The following is a 27,572-nucleotide window of genomic DNA, read 5'->3' as shown; positions in this document are numbered from 1 at the left end:
TTAAAAAAGAAATTAATAAGTGTAATTTAAAATTTTTAAAGGTTTATAGAAGGCCGGTGATGTAGCTCAGTGACAGAGTGCTCAACTAGCATGTGGAGGTTCTAGGATTAGTTCTTGGCACTCCAGTAAATGTATGAAGGATTGGTAGTCACCCAGTTCAGCTAACTAGAGTTTTGTTTGGAGAAGGGCCAACTATCACCAGATTTTCTGGTTTTTTTTAGAAAGCAACAAGTCTAGTTGTTGTGGGTTTCTTTTTGTTTGTTTGGAGATGCGGTCTCACTAAGAAGTGTTGGCTGGCCTGGAAGTCAGCATGAAGACCAGGCTGACCTTAAACTCAAAACAAAGATCCACCTGCCTCTGCTTCTTGAGTGTTGAAATTAAAGGTGTGTGTCATCACATGCAGCAACAAATCTAAGGTTTTTAACATAAAATCTTGACTTGACTTTTAAATTACCTGCACATACATGAAGACTTAGATTCCATCCCCAGAACTCATAAACTGGACATGGTGGTGGATCCCTGAAATCCCACTGCTCAGAGGTAGAGTCGTTCTCTACGTCTCATAAAAGTTCAAGATTAGGCTGGGTATGCTGGCACACACCTTTCATCCCTGCACTCAGGATGCAGAGGCAGGTGAATCTCTGAATTCCAGGTCATCCTGGTCTGCATAGCAAGTTTCAGGCTAGCCAGGGTTACATGATGAGACTTTCTCAAAAAGGAACAGGGCAATGGTTCAAGGTCATCCTTATTTGGCTTTGTAACTGGCAGGATGGAGATAAAATTTATCCAGGAGGCACATTGTTACATAGCAGGCTTCATTTCCTCTACTCACGTTCCATGCTATTACATGTCTTAAGCGTAGCTTCCCTGTGCGTAAAGTAACAATAGGTATATCTACCACGTGCCAATAAGTCTTTGAGCTTTCTCTGAATTTACTGTATAGTATGTTGTTCATGCTCTGAATGGATTAAGTTTGGGGTTCCTGAACTAGTGCCTATTGCAAGGTGACTATCATCTGGGAGTGAGGATGAGTGCCATCTTGAGAAATAGGAGCAAGTAGTTAAGGACACAACCAGCTATATGTCCCCAGCAAAAATCAGAACATTTTTGTTTCTGAGCTTCCACTTTGGGCTGGAGAGATGGCTCAGATGTTAGGAGCACTAACTTTCCTTCCAGAGGTCCTGAGTTCAATTCTCAGCAACCACATGGTGGCTCACAACCATCTGTAATGAGGTCTGGCGCCCTCTCCTGGAGTGTAGGCACACATGCAGCCAGAACATTGAATACATATAAATAAATAAATCTTTTAAAAAATAAAAAAAGATCTTCCACTTTGATCTCTGATAACCCACTGAAGAGTTTATTAATTTAATATTTTCTGACTTTGTACATTAAACTGTAGACTAACTATTGAGTGAAATGTTTATCCTTGGCATTATATTTAACCTTTCTAGCATACTGTATAGTGGTATATTTGGCATCTGTACTCCCTAGAGAGTCACTGGATTAGACCACCTGTTTGAGAAAGGTGACATAACCCTGGCAAAGCCTGAAGATACATGTGGCTTGTGTATGCTATGTGGTAGAGCAGTGTCTGAACTCCATGCATTTCAGCTAATGACATTTACAATTTAACTCAGTTGAACCTATTAAGTTTTGTCTAGATTCTGTTTTGAATCATCCTTAACAGATTGGCATCTTAAACTCTTATTTAGAAGCCAAGCTTAGAACATTCCCCTGTCGAATATGCTTCTTCCACAATACCTCTGTTATTTTAACTCTTAAAATATAATTGCTGAAGGCTAGAGAAATGGTTCAGCAGGTAAGAATACTTGCTGCTCTTGCAGAGGATCTGAGTTTGGTTCCTAGCACACACATTGGATGGCTCACAACTACCCGACTCCAGCTCCAAAGGGATCCCATGTCTTTGACCTCCACAGGCATGTCACACACACATACACAATAAAATATCTATAAAAGAGTATGTATCAGCCAGACGTGGTGACACATACCTTTAATTCCAAAAGGCAGAAGCAGGTGGATCTCTGAATTCAAGGTCAGCGTGGTTTTTAGAGCCAGTTCCAGGACAGCCAAGGCTGTTAAACAGAGAAACCCTGTTTAGAAAAGCAAACAAATAAAAAAGAGTATGTGCTATGTGGATACTTCTCCAGAATACATTTTTCTCGCACAGGGTTACTAAATGGCTCTCAACTTTTTAAAAAAGTATTTCTCCATGAGAAACTGAGGGCTGTCTTTTCTGGGATTAAAGAATGAAAAACAGAGTAGTCTGAAAAACATTTTAAATGTTTTAGGCTGAGATAGGTGAATGATTTGACAATTATAAAGGAAATGGCAGAGATGTAAGAGATGTGAATGCCCTTTTATTTTTGTCTAATTTTTAAAAGCTGATCCAAATTGGTGTAGAAAATATTGTTTTCAAGTTTCTGTTGAATCAGTCTCCTGGTAAGGGACTTAGACTCTAAAAAACAAAACCTAACAACAACAGCAACAGAAACACTTCTTCCCCTCTGGATTCTGATGTTTCCTGCTAGACTTCAGGAGCCATAAGGCTTTTTTAATCCACATTTGTTTCTGTGTTGGGCAGGTGTTTGCGAGTAAACCCAAAAGGGTTAGATGAAGAAAGCAAAGATTACCTGTCACTTTACCTGTTATTGGTTAGCTGTCCAAAGAGTGAAGTTCGGGCAAAGTTCAAGTTCTCCATCCTGAATGCCAAGGGAGAAGAAACCAAAGCTATGGGTAAATGTTTCTACTTTCACATCCAGTAATTTCATACACTGATAAGTTGTGGATTTGAGCTGGTCTTTGAGAATTCTAAATATGACTCTCTTTTTCATTCTAGAGAGTCAGCGAGCTTATAGGTTCGTGCAAGGCAAAGACTGGGGATTCAAAAAATTTATTCGTAGAGACTTTCTCTTGGACGAGGCCAATGGGCTTCTCCCTGATGACAAGCTCACCCTCTTCTGCGAGGTGAGTCCTTTTGCCCTGCTTTGAGACTGGCAATTCCCTGACCTGATGTGTATTGGTAGACTTAATTGTATTGTGTCAAGGATGTGAAATGAGAAAAATCCCCAAGGGGAGTGGTTCTGTACAAATGTTATTTATGTGACTGATTGAACTGCCTTATGATTTCAAGGTTGTTGGGCACCTGGGCTCTCTACTTGTTACTGTTCATAAGAATGAAGATTGTATCTGTCAGTTTTGAGATGCTTGAGTCAGGATCTTCACTCTTTCTTTTCTTTTCTTTTTTTTTGTGTGTGGGGCGGTTCAAATACTATAACATTCAAGCTGAGCAGTGACTAGCAACTGCAACTAAATTTGTGTTTCTGTTGCTTAAAGTCTCTGGTTCCTTCCTGGGTGGCAAGTGTTTGGCTGGGTTGTTCTCCTTTTCTGCTCTTTGGACTGCTTGGAGGAGCTGAGTGTTCATGATTTGTCTTGCTGGAATCATTATGAAGTAGGAAAGGGAGGGGCTACTTTTTCTAGGGTAAAAGCTGTGGAAACTGGTAGCTTAGAAGGTGAGAGTCAGCTGTCATCATATTGAAGGGTCAGTGTCTCTCACCAGTGGCCTAAGAGCCTTTGGAGAAGCTTAGAAAAATTTCTTGACCCAAGATCCAACTGAAAAGGGCTTATTAAAATGGGTACAATATATTGTAATGAGACATTTCCTGCCATTTTCCATACATGGAGAAATGCAAGAAACTTGGGGTAAATAAATAAAAATTCTATTAAACTGGAGTATTAGTGTCCCTGTATATCTCACAGTCAGGGAACTGCTTCCTGAGAGTGAAGCAAGTGGTTTTGTACTTTCATGAGGCTGAGTTCAGGCAAGTGTCGCAATTGCCAGCTAGCTCATCAAATAATAGGCTTGCGTTGTGTGTCAATGACCGTTCCAAAGGCATATCACACCTGTGTAGTCCAGGAACTTGTCCCTTAGAACTCTTGCCCTTTCATGAAGCATGGCCGGTAGTAGCAGACTGTGGATTATAACAAATAATTGCTAATGATTAGAAAACTTTGTACACTGAAAAGGTAAAATTTAGTTTGTATACTAGCCATTCCCTCTCCATTTTAATTCCAGAGTAACCGAAAGAAATGGTAGATTAACAGCGTCTGAATAAATAAGTAAAGAGTGGCAGTTTTATGTTTAATGAACTTGAAATGTGAATTTCATCTAATCTAAGTCTTGCTAAGTTGCAGGTCACACTCGTTTGCCTGAATAGAACAATAAGAATTAACTATGGCTTTGTTTGAGGTTAGATGCTGTAGAAACAGCATTAGTTTCAGTCTTTGCCTGTTGTCTGTCCTAGAAATTTGTGAGTTTTGTTTTTTGTTTTTTTTTTTTACCCCTTTGGTTTTAAAAGCAGCTCTGTCTACCCAGGCTGGCCTCAAGATCACTCCTATCATTATGCCTCCTGAGTGCTGAAGATTTGTATTTCAAAAACAAAACAAAACAAAAAACCCTTTAAGATAGTAGAAAATTCTAATTTTGTTGAAAATGAAAGCCAGTCTTCAAGCTTCTCTCTAAAGAGAATCTTCTCTAAATATTACCGCTGGCATTTTAGGCAGTACCGTGACTCGTAACATTTTCAAGTCTACAGTGGGTCCATCCTTTCCTGGTGTCCCCATACTATTCCAGCTGCTCTGACCCCTGGATTGTGATCTGTGATTTGGAAACTGTTTGGCCTGCCCTCACTTGGTTACTCTTATCCTATGGTTAGGGCTGAGGCTGAGTTCCAGCATTCTTTTTTCACTTCCCCATATGAAATTCTCTTAGGAGAAATCCTGTGGTTAAGTTTAGATTTGCCTTACTGACTTAGAAGGGAAGTGCGATGACACGTTGGAAATGAGGAGATGTTGAACGGGGAAACGTCTGCTGGGTTCTGCTGATGCCGTGGTTTCTCGCCATAGAACCAGGTGTGCCATCTGTTCCTCTCACACTTCCCAGTTGGCCACAGGTGCTGAGTGTTGCTTCTCGTACTTGGTCTTGTGCCTAGTGAGACTCGTTCCTGTTCCAAGGCTCTCTGTGGACTTAGTAGCATTCAACACTGCAAGACGGTTGTGTGGGGGTGTGTATTTGATATGTGGGTTTTTAAAATGTCTGCAATTCATCCAAGTTCTTAGCACTTTTCACAGCTAGACCATTTCCATGTAAGTCCTATTCCTTTGACCTGTTTCTCTTGTATCAGTAGAGTACTTATAAACAAGTTTATTTTAATTCCTGTTTATATTTTATGTTCTATTGTTTCCCTTATTTTCTAATTATTTAGAGGTTTTTATGAAAGGATATCCACATGGAATTTAGTCACAAGTACACACTATGCTGCATTGCTCCCTCAGTCTGCGCCAGATACTTCTTTGCTCTCCTGATGGGCACTGAGTGCAGCTAGTTCAGAGATTCTGGTGCTCCCAGAGGTCACAGGAAATCAGGAAGGGAAAGACTGAGCACCGTGCTTGTGCCTCTTTGGCCTTTAATTCAGTGGTATCACTGAAAGTACCAGGTGGGTGGTCTTGTTTGTAATATGCCACATGGGGTTCACTTTCAGTTCTTGATGAGTTTTTTCTATTAGAAAATATGGCGATTTTCCCAAGCTGCATTTGTTTAATTAACATACTTAAATGTTTTCTAAGCATTTCTTGAATCATCTTTATCGCAATCCTTTGAGCTAGACTAGTTCTGTTTTCTTCATTTCTGTTACACAAGCGAAGCAGTGCCTCAGGAGGTCAGGTAATTTTTCCTAACATTGTACAGCAAATTAATGTCAAGGCCATGTCAGCTCTCCATTTCCCACTTCTTGTCTGCTGTGCCGTACTAAGTGGAGCTGAATGCCATTCACCCAAGAGAGCAAGGGCTCTCCCAAGTTTTCTTAGTAGAGCGTATTGACTTTAGTATTGAAAGGGAGAACATACAAAGCATGTTTAAATTAAATTTTTAAAATTTTCTCCTTAATAATTTGAGCCATAGGAAATCTTTGTGAAAATTTTCAGCTTCTGTTAACCCTTTCCAGTCACTTATATTGAAAACAAATATCTTTTAGCTATGAAGGTGTCATATGTTCCCCCTTCTTTGCCTATGCAGGTAGAAGAGTCCTTTTTGTAAGGTGACAGTTAAGATGAAATAGGAAACATCATATGAAATATAAACACCACTTATAAAATATCCAGACATTAGCTTATGTTTTTAAAATATCCTTTCCATTCTCAAGAATAGACTATTCCTTTGTTTACCTGAGAATATGTATTTTTTTAACCAATTTTAAATAAATAATGTCTGTTCATATTTTTCTTTTTTTTAGTGAATTGGTCGTATGTATTAGTTATACTATATGGAACAACTAATATTTGCTTTTTATTGACCTACAGAGATGTTAGCTTGCTATGTAGCATCTTGGTAGGTTATAAAACATGTTTATGAGGCAAACCCACTACCACACTGATATCTCGGTAACTAGAGGATAGCCTGTGTACTGTTCCCGTGTATGGAATACTTGTCCCCTGACCAAAGAATGAGGCAGTTACTTCACTTTTTATGTTATTCCCTAATGTTTATGTGCCTGAACAATACATTCTTAAGATTTACTTGGTTTTGAGCTTTATAAAACTGATATGAGATTTAATGTTGTCATCTAGGACTTGCTTTTTTAAAATATTGTTTCTAAGATTTATACTTTAAATGCAACCACAGTTTATTTTTAGTACAAGGGAAAGTCTGTTTTATGATTGTGTGGTTTGTTCTCTTACTGATTGACATTCAGGTTGCTGCTAGTCTTCTGCTGCAGATGATGTGCTACGCTATAAACAATGTGTGGCATTTCCTTATTGTTTCAATTTTTAATTCTATAGACACTAAAGAGCCTTTCATGGATTATCCCTTTTATAGAGATGACTGTACAAGATTTGACAGTACTTAGTCTTTCATGGGTATTAAATATTTCCATGGATTTCCCTTTTAGTGGATGAACATATACAAGGCTTGATAGTCCTTAGTTGTTCATGAAATTTTCTTTAAAATTTTTTCTTTGTAATTTCCTTTTTTAAAAAAGAGAAGTTAAAGCCAAACATGGTAGCCCACACCTTTAGTCCCACACTTAAGGAGGCAGAGGCAGGCCCATCTCTGAATAGGAGGACAGCCTGTTCTACAGAGTGAGTTCCTGGAAAGCCAGGGCTACACAGAGAATCTCTGTCTTGAAAAAAACAAAACGAAAAAAGAGAGAGAAAAGAAAAAGAAGTTGACTTTAAAAGTGAGACCCTCCCATAACTTGAAACTTTGTAGATTATACAGTCTTCCTGAGACATTTTCATGCATTCATTTATAAGACGACATAAATGTCACAGTCACGTCATCTTCACAGCTGCAGTTCTGAATGAGTCTCCATAGTCAACTTTATAGGCATTAAAAAAAAACTTTCATTTTTCTCAAAATGGTCTCATTTTAGCATCATCATTTGCAAAGGAAAACAATTCCTCTCTAAGTTAAAAGTTTGGGCTCTGAAGACTCATTTCTGAGTGCCATTTAAAATTTATTTTTAATTAAGCGTATTTAATGTTGGTAAGAGGTGCCAGACATTCAGGACTCTGGAGATTCCAAGCATCCATATATCTACAGAACAAGCCTGACTCAGGCAATAAAGGTACCTTCTCCTTCCTGCTGTGTTCCTGTCTGTGTCCAAAGAGGAGAATAGCCCTACTGGGGGGTGTCGCAGTCTTTGGGCTCCATTCATTACCAAGCATGTATCTAGCCAGCAGAAAGTCCACTGGTAACCATAGTTCATTTGAAATTCAGCTTAGCTTTTGCCAATTCATTTACCCAGTCTACTCAATTGCTATTAAGTGTTAATGATTTTGGGCTCCTGTCAGCCTGATTTAATTCAAACTAGAAACATAGTGCCAAAAGCTTTCTCCATTCTCTACATTGTCCATCCCTGGGGATTCCTGCCTTTCTCTGTGAGGAAGTAGGATTTAATTGGTCTTTTCCTTTTTTTTTCCTAAATTAGTATTTAGAATTATAACTGGGAACAGACAACTCTCACTTTTAGTGTTAATATTATATCAAAGAAGTGAGGATACTAATATGAGAAAATGATTGAACCAAATTAGAAATCTTACAAAAAAAAAAAAAGCAAGAGAGGATCTCTGTGGGGTGGTTTGTGCTGGGTCCGGGTTATTAAAATATTGTTATAATCTGTTCCTGATAAATGCGCTCTAATGCTGAGCACATTCATAATTGATTAGCTTGACTGCCTCCTTGTGCAAGATCATAACAGTTTTAAACAAATGAATAAGTTTTTTGACCTGGTAGTAAATACCTCACTCTTACACAGAAGGGATTATAGGTCATATAGATCAAGCATTAACTTTGCCTCTGGGTTTATGACTGCAGCTAAAGGATGACTTGCATCTTGAAGGTCAAAAGAAATCTGGGTCATCCAGGATGTTCTTCAACTGTCTTTCTCATCAGATTCTTAGCAGTAGAAGAGCAGGGAGTTAATTCTCAAGGCTTGAGTTCTGCTTGAACTTAACTTTTCTAACATGATGTGTTTGTTGTAGGAAACAAAACACAGTGTTTGTTGGGTGCATGGCTGCTTTGTCGGATGTTATTTTTTGTTTAATGACTAGCATATTTTATAATGTTAATGTGATTTGTAAGTCCTTATAACTGGTATCCCAACAGCTGACTTTCACTAACTCATCTAAAAATTTAGCTTGATTTCTGTCTAGGCTGAATTAATTAAACTAGTTGAAACATGCTTCTGAAACCAGAGTGGAAGGTTGAAGGAGCCTTCCATACAATTGGCATTGCCGTTCTGTTCCAGGGGTATATATAAGTGCATATCTAAGCTGCAGTCAGCCATCTTGAATGTCATTGTCACAGATGACTGAATTCAGGTATAAAACTTATGGTATACCCACCCAGTTTCCCTACTGGAAGTTCTCCCTAGTCTAATCTTTATGGGTTGTGAGCCATCATGTTCATTAATCAAATGTCTTTGAGAAGTGTCAGCTACTTACCAAGCTCTACAGAAACCACAGTTTATCTGTGTTTCCTGACTTAATTAAAATAACTGAAATGCTTTTGGGCTTAAGTTACTACATTTCTTTAGAGTTTTATATAGTGACTGTAATGGTTTGAAAAAAAATGGTTCCTCAAATGGAGTGGCACTACTAGGAGGTGTGGCCTTGTTGGGGTAGATGTGATCTTATTGGAGGACGTGTGTCACTGTGGAGGTGGGTTTTGAGGTCTCATATATGCTCAAGCCATGCCCAGTGAGACAGACCGCTTCCTGTTGCCTACAAGATGTAGGACTCTCAGCTACTTCTCCAACACCATGTCTACCTGCACGTTGCCGTGTCCTGCCATGATGATAATGGACTGAACCTCTGAGCTGTAAGCCACCTCAATTAAATATTTTTTCTTTATAAGAGTTGCCGTGGTCATAGTGTCTCTTCACAACAATAGAAATGCCAACTAAGGCAGTGACCTCTATAGTAGTTCTTTGTGCGTGTAGCCTTTCTTTTAAGGCAGGGTAAAGGGAATACTTGAAATTGAGCATTTGTTCCTGTCAGTTTCTCTTTGATAGCTGTGCTTGGGTTTGCAAGGAGATGGAACTTATTAGAAACTGGAGAAGAACTTACTCTGTGAGGCTGTCATTGTCTACAGTGTGGTATAAAAGAAGTACGATTATAATAAATGGTTAATTGATTCAAAGGAGAAAGTCTTGATTTGTGGAGATAGTTTCAAGAAAATGTGTGGTATCTAAATCTTCTATTTCTGCACTGTGGCAGAAGTTCTCTCTCCACCTGCTGGTAACAAAAGCTTTGTTTCTGTCTCCTTATATTTCACAGGTGAGTGTAGTACAAGATTCCGTCAATATTTCTGGACAGAACACCATGAATATGGTGAAGGTTCCTGAGTGCCGGCTGGCGGATGAGTTAGGAGGACTGTGGGAGAATTCCCGATTCACAGATTGCTGCTTGTGTGTGGCTGGCCAAGAATTCCAGGCTCACAAGGCTATCCTAGCAGGTTAGTATTTATTCATGACTCACTTTATAATTTTGATGCAATAGGAAAACTAGTGGCTACAAAATTGCCTTTGGAACAACTTTAGCTTTTGAACTCTGCACCTAAATACATTTTCAAAGTTCGTTTTCATTTTGGTATTTTGAGACAGCTTAGACTGACCTGGAACTTACTAGCCCAGACTGTCCTCAAACTTTTAGTCCTAACCCCATCCTCGCCCCAACTCCCCAGTGCTGGAATAATAGGCATATGCCACCATACCTGTACTGTATTTTTGTATTCTGAGGATAGTTCTTATAACCAAAAAGGCTACTTTTCATAAAAGCAGCATTTCTGGTTTGTCTTGAGTAAATGGTGGTTATATAAAAATATTGCATATCTTTGCATTGGGAAAGTATCTCTTAGAGTACCTAAGAGCAGGTGGTAGCTCCTAGTTGGGCTTTGGATGCAATGTAGAGGATTCTGGTCAAGGGAGTAAGTATTATCAAGCTGAGACTTAGGCCTCAGATGGTTAAGTTGTCTCTTCACTATAAAAGTACAAGAAGAATGAGACTTGCTACTGACCCAGAGGATCAGGTCTTGTTCATCAGGTTCTTGATCTTTAAGACCAGAAAGATCCACCCAGAGGAGGAACTGAGAGAAGGCTGACTTCACCCTATAGAAAATGGGAGCCATAGCTACACACTGCTCTGCAGAGTACAGAGCATAAGAGAGTATTGTGTGGCTCTCCAAGTAACATACTTCTTCCCAGGACTCCTCTGTTGAGACATCTTGACTCTATCATTCTAAGGTTTACTCTTGAAACGAGCTCAAGCTGTCTCATGTGACAACTTCCCATTTTCTTTTTTTTAAAATATTTATTTATTTATTATGTATACAATATTCTGTCTTTGTGTATGACTGCAGGCCAGAAGAGAGCACCAGACACCGTTACAGATGGTTGTGAGCCACCATGTGGTTGCTGGGAATCGAACTCAGGACCTTTGGAAGAGCAGGCAATGCTCTTAACCTCTGAGCCATCTCTCCAGCCCACAACTTCCCATTTTCTGCCTCAACTAGATTGTCAATGCTGAAGGAAGTGAGCAACTCAGACTAGTGTCTGTCTGTATAGTGAAGCCCTCAACATGTTTCTTTTTTTTCTTCTTCCTCTTTCCTTCCCTCCCTCCTTCCTTCTCGTCCTTCCTTCCCTTTCTTTCTCTTTCTCTTTCTTTTAATGTTTGTTTCTTTTTTCTTTTCTTTTTTTTTTCGAGACAGGGTTTCTCTGTGGTTTTGGAGCCTGTCCTGGAACTAGCTCTTGTAGACCAGGCTGGTCTTGAACTCACAGAGATCCGCCTGCCTCTGCCTCCCGAGTGCTGGGATTAAAGGCATGCGCCACCACCGCCCGGCCTAATGTTTGTTTCTTGTATGTGTGGTACAAGCATGTTTTTGCACATATCTGTGCAACTACATTACTGTGTGTATATATGCAGAGTCCAGAAGTTGCATGTCTTCTTCTGTTGCTTTCTACCTTACTTTTTGAGCTGAGGTCTCTCAGTGACATGCAGTTTACCATTTTTACTGAGCTGATTGATTAGTGCAATCCAGGGATCTGAGGACATGGGAGGGACACAGTGGATCCCTCCCATGGCTCTCCCGTGTCCTCCCAGTGCTGGTGTTACAGATACATATCTGGCTTTTAAGTGGGTACTAGGGATCCAAAAAGAGGTCCTCGTGCTTTGTACAGCAAGCATTTTATCTGCTGAGCCATCTCCTTGACTCAACTCCCCACCCCACCCGACCCCCAGTGTATCTTTCTGTAGATACAGTCAGCCTCCTTCTTTTTCCCAACAGTAGACGTTTCAGACTTCTGTCATCCCCTCGAGATTCCTCCAACTCCTAAAGGATGCCTTTGCCCACATTTCCTTCCAAGAGGCCCTCTTGTAGGAGCATCTTTGACTACTGTTCCCTTACCTGTCTTTCAGTGGTAAGGAGGTGTCCCTAACTTGAGGATGAATGGTTCTGTATACTTCTGCTCTCTGAGTTTTGCCCTGCCTTCCTAGAAACCTGGTTCTCTCAGTGCATGTGCTCTTTTCCCCACATACTCTGAGCTAAATTTCTTGAGGTAGCACATTCACTGTCTGCTTCCTTTCTCCACGTTGTCCTCAGTTCACCTCCTTACTAGGAAAGAATTTTCTGAAGTTATGTGAACTACCTGATAGTCCCTAAGTTGGAAAGGCTGCAGATCCTATCCTAGTTGACTCTGCTCCAGTTTTGTCCTGGTTCTTTGACTACTTTGTTCTTTCCCTTTATGGTTCAGGATATCGAACTCTAGGCCCCACATATGCTCAACAAGCACTCTATCGCCAAGCTGTATCTCCTGCTTGCCCCAGCTATTTCTCCTGTGTGCCTTCCCTCCCTTTTCTTCACCTTTTCTTCATGTGGCTGTCAGCCCTAACAGTCTGCTTCAGTATTCCCTCTATTTTTGCTGGGAATTCTGTTCCATTTCATTAGTGTGGTCTGCTCACTGATGACTTTCTAAACCCCACCTGCTGCTGTGGACCCTTCCTTTGTATTAAAGTACCAGTCCATGAGCACCATATAGTCTGTAATTCTTCTGAGATAAGATCAGAAGGTATAGATAACCTTCTGAAATAGATTAAAATACTGAAGTTCACATTCAAAATCTTAAAAAGTGGGGAGAAATTTCTGACCAGGCTGACCTCACACTCGGAATCTCTTACCTTACACTTAATGCATCACTATGCCTCGTTTATTTATAATTTTTTGTAAAAAAATTTAAAAAAATATATATATATATCAAGAGAAGCAGGGGTAAATGGTTCAGAGAGTTAAATGATTTTACCAAGAAAATGATTAGAAAATGGCAGAACTAAAATTAGTTCTTTCTGATGTAAAGGCCAAAAGTTCTAGGTCTCTGCCACCATCCTACCCACTCTCTATCTGTCCTTTTGCTCTTAGGTACTGGGTTGGAAGTGTCAACTTTGGCCTCAACCCCTGATTTACTCAACAATATGAAAAAAAATGAGTTCTTTATTACTGTTCTGGTTGGAATTAAGTCTACTTATTTTTTGTGTGTATGTGTTTCATGGGTGTTCATAGAAAGCATGTGGACCATAGCACTGTGGAACATATATAGCACTGTTTCTTGACCTTTTGTCTTCATTCCCATTTCTAAAGAGAAAAACTGAATTCTCTGTGATGAAAAAAAATTAAATGTTAAGGAAGATGGTTTCACCAAACAAGAAAGAGCGTAGAACACATAACTAGAGGGACAGGCAATTTGCCATTAATGATCATTATCAAGCTAGTGCATGCCATTGAGCCCAGCTCTTGACCTTCTTCCTGTGTGGTCTCTATAGAGGTGCCAGTCATTGTTCCAGCCAAAAGTCCAGATATTAGAACACCCTGCTTAGACCATGGAATACCTTCCAGTTTGAAGTTCAAAGTTTACATAAGTAGTATATATACCATTGTTGCCCAATATAGATAAATAATTTCATTTAAATGTGGATGATTAAAATAGAGCCAAAGAAATGTTTTGAAAACATAAGTTTTATAATTCTGATGTGATTTGAGGCCAAGATCGGTTCCTTCTGAATGGAATAGGAAGAACAAAGATCATCATTATTGCTAGGGTAATCAAGCAATTCCCATGCCATAACCTCATTGTTTCCCTCTCACTTTGTAGCTCGGTCTCCAGTTTTCAGTGCCATGTTTGAACACGAAATGGAGGAGAGCAAAAAGGTGTGTAACAGAACGGACATGTTTCTTTTTAACCCAGTGACTACAGTAAGACCTTTCCCAGTCTTGCAGATTTATTTTCCTAATTATCTTTTATCTTGCCATGTTATTAAAGTGCTGTTTCTTGAACAGACACCTTCTGAGAGCAGGGAGTGTCCCAGTTGATGTGGACTTACTGTTCAGCAGATCATCTCAGTGGTTTGGGTTAAAGATACTAGAAAGTCCAGAGATTTAAAAAAAAAAAAAATCACACATGTAGTTGTTTTGCTACTGTCTGTGAGAAAATAAAATAAAAGTAGTATACAATGATGGGAGGGAAGAGAAGAGGGAGGAGGCTTTCTATCCATGCTAGGTTTTAACTCATACAAGCTGCTTTCTTCACCAGAACTTAACATCATGAGTATAGTTTAGAATTGTGTTCTGTTGGAATGCTTCTCATTTTTGACTTTTCCGGCACAGAATCGGGTCGAAATCAACGATGTGGAACCTGATGTCTTTAAGGAAATGATGTGCTTCATCTACACAGGGAAGGCGCCAAACCTTGACAAAATGGCTGATGATTTGCTGGCAGCTGCTGACAAGGTAAGATAAAAAAGAATAGGAAAATAATCATAGGACCAGGTGTTCCTGTGACCTCTTCAGTTTTGTGAAAGGGCTTATGTGCAGTATCATGGATGAAGTGAGCATACATACATCTTAGTTGGACAAGACGATCTTATTTATCCTGTTGTTCCAGCACAGTAGCAACCTTTTGGTGCTCGAGGTGTTGTGCTCTGAGTGGTAAACTATCGAAGTCATCCAGTGGAGCGGAGGGCGATGTTTGATAGTCACCTCTTCTTACTCTGTCTTAATTTTAACCCAACAAGAATAAAGATTCAGGTAATGCTAACGTTTGGGTTGTACTTTATAATTTTCAAGATATTTTTTACTTCATTAACTTATTCAAACTTTATCAAAAAGACTGTATAGTCTTGGGCCTATGAGGTGGCTCAATGGGTAAGGTGTTTTGCCTGAGGATCTGAGTTCAATTCCCAGAACCCACAGAGTGTAGGAACTGATGCCCACAAGTTGTTCTCTGACCTACACACATACACACACACATGCCCCATACACAAAACAAATCAATGGATTTTGTGTGTGTGTGTGTGTGTCAGTTTTTTTGAGACAGGGTTTCTCTGTGTAGTCCTGAAACTTGCTCCCTAGACCAGGCTAGCCTCAAACTCACAGAGATCCACCTGCCTTTGCCTCCTGAATACAGAGATTAAAGGTGTGAACCATCACTGCCTGGCTTTTATTTTTTTTCCTGTCTTCTTTTTTTCAAATAAATGTAATTTTAAAGAGAGAAACCAGCTGGACAGTGGTGGCACATGCCTTTGCAGAGGCAGGCAGACCAGGCTGGACTCTAACTCACAGAGATCCTCCTGCCTATGCCTCCCAGGTGCTGACTGGAATTAAAGGTGAAGGCCACCACACTCGGTTTACTAATAGTTTTCTGAAAATAAGTTACAATAGACAGAATTCCTCCAATATAGTTCACCCTGGAAGCATTTTTCTCAAGGATCACATCTGATAAAAGGACCTCAGAACACAATGGGAACTGACTTGTATTGTGAAGGCATGTGGAGCCCAATGGCTGCCTGCTTGTGTCCTGGGGCCTGTGCAGATATCACTTGTGAGGTGGCCAGGAAGACTGATATTTGCCATGTAGAATTGCTCCCTGTGTGTTAGGCAGGAGCAGTTGATGTGGAAGAATTAAAAGGCTTACTTAGCTGCCAGCAGTAGACCTCAGGAGAAAGCAAATGCTTGCTAGGGGTGCTACCTCTCCTATTGTGTCCGAGTTCCAGTACTTTTCTGAAGAAGTAGCTCTAGCTAAGAACGCTAAAGCCTTCTAGTTTTTGCTATGAATAATTGTCTCCTTATATCTCCTTTTGTGTCTGAGGACAAAGGAGGGTACCTAGACTTATCACAGAGGCTTTATCTGTGTTGAGCATTTTGGAGTATTACTGAATGTGAGGCATATAGACCTAATCATTGCTCTTGATGAAGATTGGGATAGTAACTATTTTTGTTATCACCTTTGGAGACTTGATTAGTAGTTGGCAACATGAAAACTCCACACCCTTCTAGTCAACCTCATTTCTGACTAGGAGAAACTTGGTTACAATGGAGATAATGAGAAAATATTCTCTTTAAGCTGGGTAAAATTAGTACAGTCCAATGCTCATTTTTTGTTTATTTTGAGACAAGGCTTTTCTCTGTAGCCCCAGCTGCCTTCAACCACACAGTCACCCTGAACCTTACTCAGTGCCTGAGTACTGGGTTTAGCTGAGTATCCAAACTTTCATAGAGTTACAATGGTTCTGTCTGACCTGCCTCTGGTTTCCAAAGAAGTGGTCCCTTGTTCTTATATACCTCAGGTATTTATCACTTCTCTTTGAGGTCCTGTAAGAATGATGAGTACTACAAAGCCCACGTTTTATACAGAAAGACTGAAGCTCAAAGTTACACATACCTAGAGTCAAAGTTAAAAACTTCTATGTTTCTGCATTTTCATTCTCTGCCAAAAAGCTAATTGTGACCTTTGGGGCAAGAGGAATGGGAATTAGCCCAAATTGCCACTTAGATGTTGGTTTCAATGTAGCGTGTTTCCTTCTGATTTTAAAAAAAAAAAAAAAGTTGAATCCCAATAGTGCAATAAATTTATAAATGAGAAGTTGCCAGGCAGTGGTGGCACACACCTTTAATCCCAACACTTGGGAGGCAGAGGCAGGCAAATCTCATGAGTTTGAGACCAGCCTGGTTTACAGAAAGTTCCAGGATAACCAAGGCTACACAGAGAAACACTATCTCAGGAAAATGGGGGCAGGGGTAGTAACTGGTAGGTGCATTTTCAAATTCCGTTCAGAATTTCCCACTGGGTAGCCTTTGATCCAAGCCTGTTTGAAAGCAGGTTTTACCTTTACACCTCTCTGTGAGTTTAGGAAAACAGTAAAAAAATCTTTCACAAAAGGATCTAAACATCTAGAATTTACCCTGGAGGCTGAAACAGCTTCTTCTGAGCTTTTCCAATCTCCTGGGGACATGTGTAATTAGACCAAAAACAAAACAAAACACCCTGGCCAGGCCTGGGAGACACAATTTCAATCTCCTGAGTAAGTACTGCCATTAGGCAGGGTTTTCAGAAGCATAATTAAGAAAAAAACTTTGTCCCCCAAGAGACAGGAGTGGCTACTTTGGTCTAATTATGCAGGCGGGATCAGAGCTGTTCACAGCAGAAGTCCTTTTAAAAGAATGTGTAAAGAAAGGTGAGAGGAACAGTCTAGTAACACTGCAGAAAAACTGAACGTCATTCAACTTTCCCAGCACCCTTGTCTCTTACTTGTCTAGTGCCATTCCCCTTTTCTATGGAAACTGTTTTCCAGTTACTCAAATGTAAGAAATTAAAGTGGCACCAAAACCAATAAAGCTCCATTCTGCTTCAGGAGATGACAGTGCCAGCGGGTATGCCTCCTTGCCTGAAATTCATAATAAAATTGTCTTGGCTTGGTTGCCATGATTCAGCCTGGAGGGGCATTGTGTCATGATTCTGGGGCCTGAAGGTGGAGGTTCTGTAGAGAGCCTGGAAAGCCTCATAGCAAACGCTTCTCCTGTGAAGTAATGATGTTTTGCTCTGTGCCTTCTTTATTCCTCAGTAAGTTTATGCTGTGGTAGAGCAGGTAGCAGAAGGGCCTAGTCAGCGGGATCAGTGTGCCCAGTGGGCCTAGATTTTCCATTTCCAGATGTTTGTGTTGTTTGTTTAGAAAATAGAAGTTTTGGCGCTGGAGAGATGGCTCAGTGGTTAAGAGCATTGCCTGCTCTTCCAAAGGTCCTGAGTTCAATTCCTGGCAACCACATGGTGGCTCACAACCATCTGTGATGAGGTCTGGTGCCCTCTTCTGGCCTGCAGACATACACACAGACAGAATATTGTATACATAAGAAATAAATAAATAAATATTTAAAAAAAAAAAGAAAATAGAAGTTTTGGGGCTGGAGAGATGGCTCAGTGGTTAAGAGCATTGCCTGCTCTTCCAAAGGTCCTGAGTTCAATTCCCGGCAACCACATGGTGGCTCACAACCATCTGTAATGAGGTCTGGTGCCCTCTTCTGGCCTGCAGACATACACACAGACAGAATATTGTATACATAATAAATAAATAAATATTAAAAAAAAAGAAAAGAAAATAGAAGTTTTAAACTGAAATTGAACCAGGGTTTCTGCTGCTTAACATCAACCCCAATAAAGTAGGACTTAATTTATCTTTTCCTATTTCAAAGGAGCCCCTGATTCACCCCACTCAGGAACAGTGTGGTAGAAATGCTGGTGAAAACTACCCTAGAGTCCCTTTTCACAGCTTGATAGGTCTTTGGGGTATCTTGCCAGGGTAGTGACACTGCTTAGACAAAAAGAGCTGTGCTTTTAGTTCAGTCAGCTGTAAGTTGTAATAAAATGTTCTGCTGGCTTGCGGGTGGCTAATGTATCATTGTCAGGGTAGGTGGTGATTGTTAAGAAAGACAGGTAATGCAATGAGCTTTGGAATAAAAATCTGCTCTGATTGCCATTTTCTAGCAGTAAACTTTGGAATTTTTGATAGATGCTGCCCACCATATTTAGGTTGTTTTCTTTTCAAGCTTAAGCGACCAGCCTTCCGAGTGTGGTTGTGCTTTATAACTGTGGTGTGGCTTTTCCTGCACTCTGCAATTCTGTTCAGATACCCAGTTATACAGCAGTGCCACTACAGAGAACAACTTCAATAGCGGTCAGCCCTGAGCGACTGCTGCTCTGATGACAGCACTGCTTGTTTTACAGTATGCCCTGGAGCGTTTGAAGGTCATGTGTGAGGATGCCCTCTGCAGTAACCTCTCCGTGGAGAACGCTGCAGAAATTCTCATCCTGGCTGACCTCCACAGCGCGGATCAACTGAAAACTCAGGCAGTGGATTTCATCAACTAGTGAGTAGCATCTTCAAAGTTTTTCTTTCAGAATAATTGGGATAAAGAAATAAAAAAGACTTTGAATTAGTGAGTAAAGTGAGCAAGGAGATTCATTAACCTTTTGGTAGTAAGTAGAAAATTTTTGTCTTTCTGTTCAGCTTGACAGTGTGAAAATGGTTTTGCGTGCATGGATCAGGTCCTAGTCGTGAGTGTGAATCCCCTTACTTTCAAACAGCGGTGGAACTGAGTAGTGATAATTTGCTGACCTGGAAAAGCTGTTTGTCCCAAATGACAGCAACCTCACTTTACTTTCACTGGCAAAATAAAAGATAGACAGATTCCAAGAGAACAGAGGTTCATTTTTTATGAATTGGTAAAATATGTTTTATGTCTCTGGTGGGCTTAGGGAAAGAAAAGGCGTGGACATTAACTGATTGTTAGAGACTATTTTGAAAAGGAAACAGTCTACCAGATCTGTTCCTTCACTCCAAGGGACAGGTGACCTTACCGCAGCACTTTCTAAAATGCTTTGAAGGAGGTTATAACTGTAGTCCTTCTCATTGTGACATACTCTATTATTTCCTTGCCTGATGGGAAGCAAAAGTTGGAGTGAAAAAAGTCCTCACAGTGCTGGGTGGTGGTGGCACACATCTTTAATCCTAGCACTCAGGAGGCAGAGGCAGATGGATCTCTATGAGTTCGAAGCCAGCTGGTCTACAGGTTTACAAGAGCTAGATTTTCAGGACAGGCTCCAAAGCTACAGAAAAACCCTGTCTCGAAAACCAAAAAAAAAAAAAAAAAAAAAGTAGATGAGGGGGTCAAGTTTAATACAGAAGTAATATCTTCTAGATCTAGTTACATGGTTGTTTCTGAGGTGTGAGCCTGAGACAGAAGAGGAAGGGAAGGACCAGTGTCAGTTCTGTTCAGGCTCACTATATGTTGTTACTTCTTAGAAGGTAACTCAACCATTGAGCAAAAAGCTCATCAGATAGGTCCTGGATGTGATGTGCCTTGTGGTTAACAAGACTAGTAAATGGAACACCAGGTGGGAGCTCAGAGCTGAATGTCCAAGGAAGCCCTTGCTCTTTCTCTTTATTGTCTACTGTGAATATAATTACCATCAACAATGTTGACTCTGTCAAACAGGCCATGTTTTCAGAGTGCAGTGCCTCAGAGTCCAAGTTTTGGGAATTAAAGCCACAGCCTAATCACGGGTCTGTACATTGTCTAGCAAGCACATTTTATGCATGTTAAGGGTTCTGTCTTGGGTAGTGTTGATTGTATCAACAACATCTACACCAAACACTAAAAAAGTGGGCTATCTAGGCAGCAGTTTGGTCCATGTGCACACTTCCTTTGGTAACCTCTCTCTCCGCATTTCTCCTAGTCATGCTTCGGATGTCTTGGAGACCTCTGGGTGGAAGTCAATGGTGGTATCACATCCCCACTTAGTGGCTGAAGCATACCGCTCTCTGGCTTCAGCACAATGCCCTTTCCTGGGGCCCCCACGCAAACGCCTGAAGCAATCCTAAGATCCTGCCTGTTATAAGACTCCATTTATTTTCCAGAAGCAGCAGCCATCGTTGCTGCCACTGATCACCAGGTAGACGGCGCAATCTGTGGAGCTTTTTCTCTGTGTCAGGGGAAAGACTGTACCATGACCCAGACTTTAAAACAGCACTAAATAACTTAGGGGAACGGGTGGGGGGAGGGAAGGGCCCAGGACTCGGGGCTGCTCAACCTAATGAAAACCCTGTTGCCGTGTCACCGTGTTCCCTTTGGCCTGACCAAGTTGACCCTGGGATTCAGTTTAGGTGCTGGCCCCAAGCACATCCCAGCAGTGGTACTTTGGAGAAACCTGCCTGCATCTGACTGAGCAGAACAAATCGTCAGGTGCCTGGAGCAAAAAGGAAAACAAAATGGACATTTAGTTTTAAGAGAAGGGAAAAGGAAAGAAGAAAGAATTTTTTTCAGAAATCATTTTGTGAATTCCAGTAGTATTTATGTTGAAAGAAGCAAATTTTAGTCCTTCCAGCCGTGCTAAACCTTGGATATTTGTGAAAACTCCTCACTACCATGCAAGTATCAGCAGAGCTCTCTCATTCGCACTTACCGTTTGCAAATACAGAGCCCATCCTTTTATCCTCTTATGAAAAGTGACACATGAAGGCAAAGGGGGGAGGAGGTTATTTGATCTGGAAGATGAGTGTTTTGATGGTAGTGGCTTTTGCAAAATCTTTATTGGTGTTGAAAACTGGAAAAAAAAAAAGTTATTCATCCAGAATTCATACTGTCTTGACAAGAACTATGGTTCTGTTTTTAGATATCGTGGAAAATGGTGTGGTTTTTTTTTTTTTTTTTGGCATTTTTCTCTGATTTTATTTTTTCTTCCTTCCCCCTCCCTTTTTCTAAAAAAAAAAAGAAGAAGAAGAAATAAATCCAGAAAATACATAAAACAAAAAGAAGAGAAAAAGAAATTTTATTATTATTGCTATGTGAAAAAAATTCCAGCCCAGATTGCCCGGCTGTTTGTACCTGACTTGTTGCCTGCATAGGAGCCAGTCCTGTCACTTCTGATTAGCCCCTCTTCCAAAGGGGAGACTTCCAAATGTTAATTTTTTCTTTTTGAAAATATAAATAATTACTATTTTGTACTGTGTGGTATCTCTTGTCTTTTGTTTCACTCACTTGGCTTGTTTCTCGGATCTGAGTTTTTTTGCTTACAGGGTTTTGAAGCCCTGGTTTGATCTTCATCTTTTAGGAATTATATCTAAAATGTCCAAGAAACAGTAGGGATTTATTTATTCTCCATAATCTCAAGTTTCCTTTGTGAGCATCTGCCAGTCTTGTCCTCCTTGAGGATCTGCCAACCGTGTCCTATTGAGAGACTGGAACCAGGCCCTACTCTGCCAAGAGAAGCAATTGTAGTGAGCTTTTTCTGCCTCCCCATCCCCTATGTGTGTTAATACCTAATCCCAAATCTCCGTTCTCCTAACCAAATACCAAAAAAAAAAAAAGTATTTAGGAGACATGAATATGGAGATTAAATAAAGGGAAATTATTGTCTCTGATGGGTCCTGTCATTGACTGATGTGTTTCTGAGGAAACTAAGGTCTTAACTTGCAGTGAGATCACAAGAATGCATGGAGCTCCCAGCTACACAGCACTGGCCAGACAGTGGAACACTAGAAATACATTGTTTGGCCAAGGTTGCATTATTTAGTCTTAGGTGGAATCTCAGCTCTTTTCACACTCTATTTCCTTTCAGTGACTGCTCATTGCAAATTCTCTGGTTTTCATTGTGTACCTACTACTGGGCTGGGTATGTATGAGTTAGTGGCAGTTTTTTCACAAGTGGGACTTGTTTATTGCATTCCGTGGTCCTTCCCGGTTTCCTCCCAAGTGTGACCTGTGTAAGGAAGTGTCTGGTTCTCTGTGTATTGGCTGCTGACCACTGTCACTCTGGCCCCCATTTCCCAAGTTGGTGCACAGACCACATCTGCTTTGCCCATACTGCCTCTGTGTTTGTTGTACAGCCTTCAGTTCTCAGCAGACCTTCGTCTGTACTGTCCTTTTGAACCTCTAACCTCTCAACGAGTGTAGTTGGACAGGTGCTTGTTAGTGTTGGTCTGTAGCTGGAAAAGGTGAAACTGGAGGAAGGCACATGCCTAAGGTCACATGAATACTGAATACCAGATCGTCTAATGTCATATCCTGAAGATTACATAAGGAGTAGAGGAAGTTCCATTTCTGGAGTGCTTAGGTATAAAATTGGAAGTGAAACTTGCTTCCTCTGGGAATAGTAAGAACAAAGCTCCAGAAAGGTGCCTCTACTGGCCTGTTCTTGAGAGCTCCCAGCAGGGTGAAGCAGATTTGCTTCACTGAGCTTCACTCACAGTTCTGGGGTTGAGGATGGAGGACTCAGAGCATGTGCTCTCAGGAAGGGAGCTGGCCTGACATCTGGCTTTGGCAGGATAAAAGGTCTCTTCTGGGATTTTCCATACTTATAGAATTTCCGATGTGGACTTCACTGTAGATTGAAAACTGATGAAATTTCAGGTATAGAGGATGATGCTCAATGCTGCTCCTGTTATTATATTATTTCTGGCCATGTTTGTTTTTGTTTAAATGATACAGTTGAAGCCATCTGGTTATGACAACATCAGAGCCCCAGCATACTGTTCATAAACCTCCCACTGCCACCACCTCTTTCCTTAGCTCCCCCACATCTGAAACCTAATTCCAGTTAACTCCACAATCTGGGGCATGTGCTGTCACTGCAGAGACGTCCGTGCCAGTGGAACAGTTGGAGATGGCAATTCCACAAGGATATGGCTTATTTATCAAAACAATATTTCAGGCAAGTAGTTCCAGAGAACCTTCCGAGTTGCAGGTTTGGGGGCCAAATAGAATATCTGGCAGTGTCCCCATCTCCCCACCTCCCTGTGGTCAGTCCCTGCCTCATATCTGGCCATCCATGGGGGGGGGGGGGGGGATTTTCCTGTTTCCTACATAGAGATTAAACCTGTCAGTTATCAGGCAACTTGAAGACCTTTATAGGTTTGAACAATTTAGGAAAGAAATGTCTCTTTCCCTTTTCACTGATAAGGCTGCTGGACTTGAGCTCTCAGAGAGCTGCTGCTGTTTTGCTGTCCTTTTTAATTCCAGCCAGGAACATGAAGACCCTGCGACGGGCCAGAAGATCTCTCGCTGGACCAGTGTTCTGGGAGCTCCTTTTAAACGGTGGCTTCAACCTCTTATGGGACCGCCATATTGGATGAGCCCTGTGCCAATGGAAGGAAAACGGCTTCTATGTGCTCAAACAACAGACTGGGCAGAGGGGCGGAGCTGCGCCCGGCACTGTCAGCTCCTATGAAAGAGCCACTAGATCAGCGTGCAGCATGGCTGCCGTGCATCCCTTCCTATACCTTTGTTACAAACAAATTATTGGCTGAAACCCAACCTTATTTTCGAAAACTAATTATCTTCTTAATCAGCCTGGGCCCTGTGTGTTTCCTTTTGTCTCGTGACTTTTCATCGAAATCTGCCCCCCATCATTTAGATTCATTTCCAATGGCCTGCTGACTAATCTAACAACCAGGTAAGTGTTGTTGGCCTGCTGTGTATGTGCATGCACAAGGTAGCTATACTTTCCCGCTTTTAATTTCAGAGGTGACTCTGCCACTGTGGGCCCTTTGACCCATTAGGTGGATGCCTCCTGGATACAGTGAGCAAGAAAGCAGATGTAGGAAGATCAGTCTTTGGGATAATGAGCTGGGAGAACCAGAAGCTCTGACCTCCAGATGAGAACAGAACTTGAATATTGTTGACTGATGGGATCTTTAAGCCATTAGCAAAATGAGTGCTCCCCTCTGTAAATCCTGCCTGTGATGCTGGAGGAGGAAGTGGCATCTACAATACTGTTTGCTGATTCCTGCACTCCGAGAAAAAAAGAATTGTAGACTTCAGGGAATTCAATACAAGCAGCAGGAATGATTAAGGAGTTGAAGGGGATCAACTCTAGGGGAAAGGCATTATGAAGATAAAGTACATGCCACTCCAGTATAGGAACGTACCTGCAGCTGACAGATGTCACGGGCATCCTGAGCACTTACTGGCTTGGCTTGTGTAGCTCTCATTCATTGCACTTGTGGAAGTTGGGAAGGTGGAAATGTCACTTCTTCAAGGTCACACCTCCTGGCCCAGAGCCAAGAAACAACAGCAGTCAGTAGAATTATTTGGAGCTTAGACCAAGGACCAAAGAGAAGATGAAAAGCCACATTTGTCTGATGGCAACATGAACTTGGCTGCTAATGCTCAGAGGAAAGGTTTTAATGGTGACAACTTCCCAAACTGAAGAAGGAGGTGGTCACAAAATTCATCTTTTCATGTCTGAGAAAACAGACATCCAGGAAAGAGGAAAAGGGCCCAAAGGACAGAGACTAACACTTAGGCCACTAAGAGAGCAAATGCTTATACGGCTCGAGAGGTCTAGGGTAGTGGGTAGAATATCTGCTCTACCAATGAAGTCCTAGAGGCAGAAGCAAACCAGAGAGCCCTTAGAACTAGGACCAAAAGCATATACGTTAGGAGGACAGCAGTTACCGTAAAGCATTTTCAGTCATGACGGAGGCAGAAGCAGCCAAGGTTGACAGGATAAATCAACAGAGTACAAAGACACAAGTTTTGACAATGAGAGAAGAAAAGAACCAACCCCTGATCACATAATTTCGGTCAAGTCAATGAACTCCTTTGTTTCAGTGTGTAATGGTGTACAGGCTGTTCACTTGGTTGTTTGCTCTCTCCAACACTGCAGGCACGGCTATTTGTAATGTAGTGAAAGTCATGTTTGTGGAATAATGGGGCTTTTCAGATGAGGAAGAAAACAGCCAGCTTCAGTCTACACTCTTTTGAGAATGATTCCCTAAAGACCCACTTCTGGGCTTTTTCAGCCTATCTTTCAAGTAGAAGTTTCTTCACACCTTAAATGTTTTCATGGGCCAGTGGTGGATTCAGTGGTATGCTACTGAAGGAAGGCATGTTACTTGGCTCCTATATACAGAAGCCCTTTGCCAGTCTGCATGATGCAGATGCTCTCACCATGGCTGACTTCACATCTTCAAGGTGACCTTACTGAATGAAAATTGGAAAGAGATGTACAGTGTGCCATTTTTCTAGAATCTCCCCTGTAGAGATACCGTAGATGAAAACAACCTCCGCACAGCTGGGCAGTGGTGGCGCACTCCTTTAATCTCAGTACTCAGGAGGCAGAGGCAGGCAGATCTCTGAGTTCAGGGCCAGCCTGGTCTACAAGAACTAGTTCCAGGACAGGCTCCAAAGCTACAGAGAGTCTCGGGGGAGGGGGGGGAGGAAAAAACCCATACACATAGACAGTAAGATGTGAGATGATTAGGAAGAGCTTTTGAGTGCTTTGCCATGGTCATACAATTTATTTATTTATTTATTTATTTGGTTTTTTTGAGATAGGGTTTTTCTATTATAACAATTCTGACTATCGGGCTGGAGAGATGGCTCAGAGGTTAGGAGCATTGCCTGCTCTTCCAAAGGTCCTGAGTTCAATTCCCAGCAACCACATGGTGACTCACAACCATCTGTAATGAGATCTGTGCCCTCTTCTAGCCTGTGGGCATATACACTGACAGAATATTGTATACATAATAAATAAATAAATAAATAAATATTAAAAGAAAAACAATTCTGACTATCCTGGAACTCACTCTGTAGACCAGGCTGGCCTCAAACTCAGAGATCCACCTGCCTCTGCCTCCTAAGTGCTGGGATTAAAGGCGTGCGCACGCACCACCACCTCTCAGTTGTAATTTTTAGTGATGGCTATGGCTATTTAACAGCCAGCTTTTAAGATTCCTGAAAATTAATCAGTTGGCTCTAGAAAGCCAATGTGAACCAGCTCTAGCACACCAGAAGTGTGATTTCAGATTGTCTTCTGAGATCTGTACCTGGTTACTTCCTGTTGACCCACGGTACTTTAAAATGCCATTTGTGTCTGAGGAGAGGGTTCAGGAGTTAGGAGCACTGGCTCCTCTTCCAAAGGACTTGGGTTCAATTCCCAGCACCCACCTGTCCTCCTTGGGCACCAAAATGCTTGTGGTGCACAGACACATGGAAGCAAACATCCATACACACAAAATAAAAATAAATTTTTAAAATGCACTTATGCCATTTAATGGCAAAATGAAATAGTGTGTTTTTATTCATCTGTAGATCTGTTGACATTGATACATGAACCAATAGTCATATTGCATGCTTTGATCTCTCTGGGTAAATTAACACATTTTTATTTCTGTCTTTCAGCAGCACTAGGAATCTGTTGATGGAACGCTAATGGAAAGCAGGCGTCAACACCAGGGAGTTACCCACCATCGCCAGCAGTCCTCCCAGGGCCGTGGCCTCTACTGTGCATCCTTCCAAAGTTCTCTAGAAAAGAAAGGGCATTTGAGTGTGTCCAGCTGTCAGTGGGTGGTCCCCAGAATCCTCCCATCAAAACTGAAAAGTCTTTCCCTTGATTTGGCCCCAGAAAGGTTTTAGAGAAGCTGGAGCCATAGCTCTGGTAAGAGCATGGACTGCTCATGCAGAGGATCCACATTAGGTCCCCAGCACTCATGGCAGGTGGCTCCTAACTGCCAGTAACTTCAGCTCCAGGGAGTTCAGTGCCCCCTTCTGGCCTGTTTGGGGACCTTCACACACATAACATACAAACACACACCCATAAAAAGCAATCTTCAGGAGCTGGAAAGGTGGCTCAGTGGTTTACTGCTCTTACAGAGGACCCAAGTTGGAATTCCAGCACCCAGCTCACAACTGCCTGTGATTCTAGCTCCAAGAAGATCCAACACCTCTGGCCTCGGGAAACCTGCACTCATATGTATATATGTATACACATATACATAAGTAAAAATAAATATTTTAAAGGTTTTATACTGTTTCTTTTTACTGCTAATAACTCCCTCACAGATCTAACAGACAGTATGACGAGTATGCTGTATGTATGTAGGCACACAGCCACAAGTAAAGCTGTTCCTTGCACTCATGGGAGCTTAGAGTTTAACAAAATTTGCTTTAAAAATTAGCCAGATGGCCGGGCAGTGGTGGCGCACGCCTTTAATCCCAGCACTCGGGAGGCAGAGGCAGGCGGATCTCTGGGAGTTCGAGGCCAGCCTGGTCTACAAGAGCTAGTTCCAGGACAGGCACCAAAGCTACAGAGAAACCCTGTCTTGAAAAACCAAAAAAAAAAAAAAAAGAAAGAAAGAAAAAAAATTGCCAGATGGTGATGGCACACACCTTT

The 27,572-nt window shown here is 41.4% G+C and overlaps 1 protein-coding gene across 8 annotated transcripts in view; it reads left to right on the top strand.

Moving 5' to 3' along the window:
- The window catches only part of LOC121456506 (speckle type BTB/POZ protein), an 80,354-nt gene extending 58,942 nt beyond the window's left edge, over window positions 1-21,412 (top strand). For all 8 annotated transcript variants that reach the window (XM_041664721.1, XM_041664714.1, XM_041664718.1 and 5 more), the window contains 7 exons: window positions 2,606-2,757; window positions 2,861-2,988; window positions 9,859-10,036; window positions 13,722-13,777; window positions 14,234-14,356; window positions 18,624-18,766; window positions 20,136-21,412. In XM_041664721.1, coding sequence (XP_041520655.1) covers window positions 2,606-2,757; window positions 2,861-2,988; window positions 9,859-10,036; window positions 13,722-13,777; window positions 14,234-14,356; window positions 18,624-18,766; window positions 20,136-20,280 — 925 coding nt within the window. In that variant the 3' untranslated portion in view covers window positions 20,281-21,412. The remainder of the gene's footprint in view (window positions 1-2,605; window positions 2,758-2,860; window positions 2,989-9,858; window positions 10,037-13,721; window positions 13,778-14,233; window positions 14,357-18,623; window positions 18,767-20,135) is intronic.
- Window positions 21,413-27,572: the final 6,160 nt, after the last annotated feature.

Source organism: Microtus oregoni, unplaced genomic scaffold (genome assembly GCF_018167655.1).
Source record: "Microtus oregoni isolate MIOR12 unplaced genomic scaffold, Mior012 000015F_ref0000493, whole genome shotgun sequence".
Classification (NCBI taxonomy): Eukaryota; Metazoa; Chordata; class Mammalia; order Rodentia; family Cricetidae; genus Microtus; species Microtus oregoni.
Note: the sequence above shows the minus strand (reverse complement) of the source record. Positions and strands in the feature narration are given on the sequence as shown.